The sequence below is a fragment of the Penaeus vannamei genome, chromosome 8 (genome assembly GCF_042767895.1).
Source record: "Penaeus vannamei isolate JL-2024 chromosome 8, ASM4276789v1, whole genome shotgun sequence".
NCBI classification, from domain to species: domain Eukaryota; kingdom Metazoa; phylum Arthropoda; class Malacostraca; order Decapoda; family Penaeidae; genus Penaeus; species Penaeus vannamei.
In genome coordinates, this window is record NC_091556.1 from 33,578,201 (window position 1) to 33,585,700 (window position 7,500).

Here is a 7,500-nt window from a genome sequence, read left to right on the forward strand (position 1 = left end):
TAAATCTGAGGATTGTTACCTCACATTCGAGCTTATAGGCAGGGTAGCTTCTATAAAATACATTATGGGAGTCTCCACAAATGGTACATGTATGTGACTGATCAGGAAAATTTGAACAGGGCAGCGGACTGTGGATGACAGTGTTTGGCTGGGTGGCCAAAACACCAACATTTCTGACATTGATGAGGAAGGGGTCGATATTGTCAGATATGATAGGACAAGCCACCAATATAAACCTAATGGGGGAGGTCATGCCTATGGAAGCTAACCTTGGCAATATTGACATAGGACTTGCACTGGAGGAAGTGTAACACTGTACCGCCACTACATCATATTCAGCAAGGCAGGTAAGCAGGTCACTTTCACAGTCTGACCAGTCCTTGTAGATAGGACAAGCATTTGGGGGATAGAAACAGTTCCAGTACAAGTATTAAGAGAGGGGTGAGGTACGGCAGGAATGGGTTTGCCAGTAAGGTCAGTTAGGGTAGATAGTGCATGAGCTTGGGATTCAGATGCAACTGTGTCATGGCGTGAATGATCAGAGCGACTGCGAAAGGTAATCTTGCCTATTTGTTTCTAGAGGCACTGTTGAAAGAGAAGGGTATTCTCAGTATAGGGGCTGTGGGGGGAATCACAAAGAATCGATCCCATTTGGCTGGGACAAAGAAAATATGCTGGACTCAGAAGGTCTGCAGAGGTAGAGGCAGCAGGACAAGGGCGAGAGGAAGATGGGGTGGTGTGGAGTGGAGTAGTTCCGTGGGGGGGGGGAGGACATTAAGGATGAAGAGTAGCAATACGGGAAGAGGGGGTAGACATTGAAGAGGACTGTGCAGTAGGAGACAGAGAGGAGAATGTTGGGAGAGAAGAAGGGGTGCTTTCTGGAGGTTGAGTCATAAATGGGTAAGTGTTTTGGAATAGTTATGAGTTGTTCGTAAGCGTCAAAGAAGGGGTATTAGTATCAGTGGTTTGAGCCATGGTCGAAGGAGGGGCAGGGGTCAGAAAACCATTAAAATCAAAGTTAGATAGGCTAGCTGGTGAAGGGGCAATTCTTAATCCCCTATTAAGGATAAAGAAACTTCATTATTGGCCATGGTGAGCCTGTATAAAATAGCGAAAAGAAGGGGTCTACCCCTCAGGGTCCCCATAAAGGGTAAGGAATAGAAATGGGATAGAAGGGGATAAAGAAGATATGGAAGAGGAAAAATTAGAAGAAAAGCAAAATTAGTTGAGGCAAGGGCTGAGGCCCACATTGGGCCTAAGGGCCGTACTATAAAAAAACAAGAGTCAGGCAATGCTTGACTCTTCGCCAGACGATCCGTAATCGGTACCATAAGACCCTGCTTTCCCTTCGCCTGGCGTTGCCAGCCACTAAAGGGTCGAATTTTCGTACCACAAAACACAACTTTCAGCTTCGCCAGGCGGTCGCGGTAGAAAAAGTATTGGAACATCGCCCAACTATGAAAGCCAGCTATACCCATCTTTCATCACCACTTTCTTAAGTATCTCTCAGTAGAACTAAACTAAATGCATAATTTTTAACTTGAAAACCCAAGAAAACTACATATGTATTTTTTGGATCGCAAATAATCATTGTCATAAATGATCTTATAAGTATTCCATATTTTGAAGTATTTACCCATACTTATCTGATTTCTGGACGGGTGAGGTGTCAAGAACGCTGTCTCTACTCGCCAAAATAAACACATATATTAGATCAAATGAATATTGACAGCTATAGTTTTCATTTCAGGAAAGATTTTTGAAAGTGACGAAACATGTTTTCCCCATTTAGAATGAATAACTCTGCTCCTTAGTTAAGATATCACTTGTGCCACCAAACTCGCATAAGCGACTCCAGGCCTCCGCGCCTCCGGCAAAGGCCAACAAACTTCTCACTGTCTGTTAGGCATCACAGTGCTTTATTGAATTTTTTGCCTTTAGATAGGTTCCCTCAGTATCTTGTGGACAGGCTTTCTTTATTTCTGCTTATGGTGATGTGTGCGTCAAGGTAAAATAATTCGAAATTTCCCACGCCGTTCAAAGTTAGCGATCTATCTAGCTATCTATCTATCTATCTATCTAGCGGAAACACGGGCGAAGGATCGCCTGATAAAAGTGTCGTGGTACGCTCGGAAAGGGCAGGCAATCGCCTGACGATGCTTCGCCAGGCGATCGCCTGCCCTTTCCCAAAACTTTTATGGTATGGCCCTAAGTCTCCATCTCCTAAGCCCTCCCATGACAATAACAAGCAAGGTATTGGGAAGGCGAGTTCAAATATAATTTTCCTCATGTAGCAAGTTATTCAACAATAAAATATAAATACTTGTAATCTGACTACTACAACAACAATAATATTTCATGTTTCCGTAAAATTATCTACCTTTATTTTGCCAAGGTAGTCCAGTGGAACAAATGATAATCATTTGAAGCTCTAAACATATGCTATGTCTTTTCCCTTTATTCTTACTTAAAATTGATAACAGATGCATGCTACACAGACAACTACAGATTGCAATATTACAAAGTTCATACACAAACTGTCTCATGAAGAAGCAATAAAATCAACCTTATATATTTAAATACAGATCTATGAAATGTATTTTGCTGTTATATATGTACTCTTACAAATCATATAAATTCACAATCTTAGTGATTACACAGTGATATCTTGATATAGCTTGGACTGTGAGTAACACTGTAATATATGGTTCTAAATAATCTAAAATCTAGTAACTCCAGTTATAATTTACACATTAGTTATGCTTTTACATATACTAAAAAAATTAAATCATAAACTTTACAGCATCATAAGACCTGCATAGCCCTGCTAAAATATCTCAGTTTGTTGCACTTAACATTAAGTCATCACAGCCAGGTGTTCATTACAGAACTTGCGTACATATGGTAACTACATATCTTAGTTACCAATTTTGAATGGTTACAGTGTTTGCAAAAATGGGATTTGCACATTCTAATAAAATTGTAGTCTACAGCTATCTTTCCATATGCCTTGTAATGAACCATTCCTACTCATCACTCTTAATTTTGCATCATCTGCCATTCAGAAGCCAAAAAAGCACTACAAAGTCAGGCCAATAGCTCATTTGAGATAATGCATATCAGTGACCCATTTATAACATAGTTTGAGCTTTTATATTATCTGTCACCTTTGAAGAGTGTCACAATCTACTCCAAGCATGAGTCTGTGAATTATTTCACACAAACTGCCTCACATAATAGGCTTACCAACGGAATCTAAAGCTTTATCTTTATGGTCCATCATTTGCGGAGATAATTCATAATTACAAATTGTAACACCATGTCTATGTGCTTTTGTGTATTCTCCTCTGAAGCCTATGTAAGAAACTTTAGTTGTTTCTTCACCAAAATTACTTGGGAAGTGGATAGTCAGATGAGTCACCGAGGAAAACTTAACCACTCTGAAAGGAAGAAAAGGAATAAAAAGAAGGAATAAAAAAGAAGTTATTGTACATAACCAACATCAACCCATTAGATCCAGATGCCTTGCAAAAATATCTAGGCATGTAACATGTATATCATTAAGTGTGGTTGAGTTGGTATGAAAGGGCCACAACGAGAAATTGAATGGAGACTGAAACTGGACTAGTTGAACGAACTATATATCTATATACAGGAATGTAATTACGCAAATATATACAAAGAAGTAAGACTACACAATATTTTTCTTACTTGGTTGTATACTCCAATGTACCAGTTGGATCTTGCTGCAAATCAAATTCTTGCTCAGCTGCAGAATTTACATCATCAAAAGTCATATGAGGACGATTCTTGAATCTGTTGACAAAAGTAATCACTATTGTTTACTGGGAAAATAACCATTTAAAACTATCATACAAACATACACAACAGATACATGCTTGATTTCATAATTATAGTACGTCTGTGTCACATTTATAAACTATATAGTATTAGTATATATAGATAATTATATACCAATGTGGTCTTTGATATATGAAGGGTAAGGTAATAGTCTAACCTACAGTGCATATATGCACATGTGTACAAAATACACAATCTAATTATTCCCATTATTATTGTTAATATTACATCATTCTTAGAATAATAATAATTTATCCTTATGTTCTTTTGTATAATTATTATCATACTACTTTTATTACTACTTTTACTTTGAAATTCTACAATCAGTCAGTAGCATGCATTTAATTGCTGTATTTCTGTTTTTTTGTTTTATGCATATATATATATGGGTCTAGAATTTGTTTAATCCATTCCAAGAATTTTCAGCAAGAAAAGTTTTTTCTCTTCTATTATCATCATAATTGTTAAAAATGTTACGATATGGTTAATTATGCCATTAATAACATTTGTATTGATAGTAAGTATATCAGAAAGGAAATGGGGTAAACAGGTGAGGTCAGGCAGGCCTTGTAATTGACTCACTGGTGGCTATGTGCTTGTGAATTTATTATTGTAAACAAAACTGACAAGACAAAAGTGGCCAATGCATGTACTTAGTGATAATCAAGGCTTTGCAGCAGTAAAACAGTATTGGGTTTCAATAACTTACAGTCTCATCTTTTTAGGGTGATGTCCATTTTCCCCACCTACAAGAATAATTCCCTTCAACTTGATGTTGTCGGTAAACCTGCAAGAAAATGTGACTGATGAAAAGAAACATTGCTACAATAAAGAAATATCAAATTTTCTTACATTTCATTACTGATGCATAGGAAGATACATTAATATTAAACTACTTACGGAATATTGAAGAGCAGCTCCTCGTCAGCATCACTTTCCACAAACTATAAAATAACATAAGCATTTGGAATAACAGACATAACGACTAATGTAAAATTATCTAATAAAATCAATAAAGCTTTTGAGAAATGAAATATCTGTTTCTGAAAAATGAAAAGCATAGGGCAAACTGTTACCTCTACCACACCTTGACTTTTGATAGTGATAATTTTAATAATATTATGCTTGGACTAAGATGCTGGAGTCCTGATCTAGTGTTGTGAGCTACAGCTTATCTGGTGCTGCAACTAATTAGGATCATAATTATTCCTAATATGCCATGGGAGGTGCCAACCAAATCGTAGGTTGAGGCTATGTGTAATCTAATTCATTTAATACCAATCATCTTCCTAGTACTTCTTAGCTGTGCATAAATGTAATAAACTATGTGAAGTGGCTATAACTTACTTTTTCCCTGTCAAGCCTCTCTTCCCAAGGTTTGAACACTGTTTTTCCCGAGTCCTCAACAGCTTCATTTAGACACTCCACATTATCAATATCTATCCTTGTATACAGGCTATAGGCCACGCCCAGTTCAGCTGGAGTGTGATCATGGCCTTCACAAGAGCCATGACCTGAGTGGTCATGGCCATGACCACCACCACCACCACAACCTGACATTGCTTGAATTTCTGTAAATTTTAACAAGGAATTAAAAAAATAAAAAAAGATAAATTACAAAAGTTGATCACTATACCCTTATTACATTCTGTGTTAGTATGGCAAATATTAAATTCCATGTATGAGTATGTTAGCTGAGAAACACACAATTAACAAATCCTCAAACTAACTAGATCTGTATATTAACATCCTGTTTGTTAAAATTGTGTGAGGCCTGACCCAATAAACATTCATAATACAGACCACCATATACATTTAAATAAATACATATCTATCAATCTAAACATGCACATCTACTAGACAGATACAAAGAGGAATGTATATGTCAGATAGATAGACAGATATACATTTATTTCTGTGTAAATGCATATTCATTGGGTTAGGTCTTGCACAATTCTAAGAAATTGGCTGTAATTGTCTTCTTTTTTTTAAATGTATTTTTCCCTCAACAAATTTCAACAGAATAAATTTATTCAGTTTCATTTCACCCTGCATACTAAAATGACCTGAATCTGCACACAAGTGCAGAATCTAGATAACAATAATATTTTATTTAACTTTTAAAGACAGGATTCATAATTTCGTAATATTTGGATGTGATTAGTATTGTGTTCATTTGCAGTGTAAATCTTCAAATTTTGAGTATCATTTTTGTATGCTATATGAGAATAACCTTGGGGGCACTGCTGGGAATCCAGAAACTTCACTGTATGAACCAGAATCCTTCCTAAACTGTGACCTTCACCCTGTCTCCCTGATTGCCATATTTTCCTACTGCTACTACTGCTTAGCTCTTGGACTCCCAGGTGATTGCTGTGGACATACTCTCTGTATGGCATTTGTCAAAATTGATATTTTCTTAATTTCAGATGTGCAGATTATTTCATAAATCAGCAAATGAAGTTTTCCTTCTCTTTGAAGCGGTGTTATTAGACTTTCCTTATCTTTATGTGGTCATTATGTAATTGAAAATGAGTATTGTGCATTGTACAACTTTCTTATTCTTGTGACATTTCCTTGTCAAGGCAATGCCATAGATGAAAAGTGTCTTAAATTTTGTTATTCTGTCTAATACAAAAAAAGTTTAACTTGTATCATATGATTCTGTGAACCAGAAACTATTCCCGAAAAAAGACAAAATTTACATAGATGTAACACGTGTTTGCTACTTTTACCAAATTTATTACATACAAGAGTGTGATTGCACCTTGAATTTAATGTTAGTCAGGGAAATAGTTTTTAAAAATAATTTGAAATAAATTCTATAACTGCAGCAATTTCAGTTATTTCTTTGCTTCACAAAGCCATTCACCCTTGCAAATATTATTGCTGGTTTCAATTATTCACATTGTGACATACATGAGTCTTTTGTTATTTTCCATTGCAAATGACATAAATGAAAGTATTGGTAACTGTTCCTGAAGTGAGTGCACCCCTCTGAGTTTAACGGTTGTATGCTTAAAGAAACTGTGTAACACAAATCAGTTCTTGCCACAATTTTCTTATGCTAGATTCTTCACAACTGCGGAAAGTCTAGTCTTGACGTAACTTTAGGACTGTGAGTTTCAAAAATACAATGTTCTTATCCTCTTGCCTTATTTTGCCATCCCAAATGATTTTTTGTGGTATTATTCGTTAATAGAGGATTTTGCACTTCAATAATGGATTCCACAATTTCTTTAAGCATAAACCAAAAGTCCATATTACTGCAGCCACTCCACAAACATTGTCGTATGAACCAAAAACCTTCCTAACCCCACTATATCCCTGTATTTCCATATCAGAGGCTCAGACTCTGAATGATCCATATTCATGTTGACAAATGTGGAAAGGTATGAATGAGAACAAATATCTTCACAATACAATAGATGTATTTAACCGGTTTTGATTATATCTTCATCAGAAATACATGTATTTCTGACGAAGATATAATCGGTTAAATACATCTATTGTATTGTGAAGATATTCATTCTCATTCATACCTTTCCACACTCAGACTCTGAAGCCCAACCTGAATGCTGTGGACTTACTCTCCAGGTGGCATTTGGGTTATTTCTCACACTACCTTTGAATAACTGA

The 7,500-nt window shown here is 36.2% G+C and overlaps 1 protein-coding gene across 1 annotated transcript in view; it reads right to left on the reverse strand.

Annotated features, from left to right (window-relative positions):
• Positions 1–2,422: 2,422 nt before the first annotated feature.
• Positions 2,423–7,500, reverse strand: part of LOC113822887 (PITH domain-containing protein GA19395) — a 5,915-nt gene continuing 837 nt past the window's right edge. Inside the window, exons 2-6 of the mRNA XM_027375422.2 lie at positions 5,209–5,432; positions 4,762–4,805; positions 4,571–4,648; positions 3,712–3,816; positions 2,423–3,440 (exon numbers count right to left, since the gene is read on the reverse strand). Of these exons, the coding sequence (XP_027231223.2) occupies positions 3,230–3,440; positions 3,712–3,816; positions 4,571–4,648; positions 4,762–4,805; positions 5,209–5,421 (651 nt within the window). The 5' untranslated portion in view covers positions 5,422–5,432 and the 3' untranslated portion in view covers positions 2,423–3,229. The remainder of the gene's footprint in view (positions 3,441–3,711; positions 3,817–4,570; positions 4,649–4,761; positions 4,806–5,208; positions 5,433–7,500) is intronic.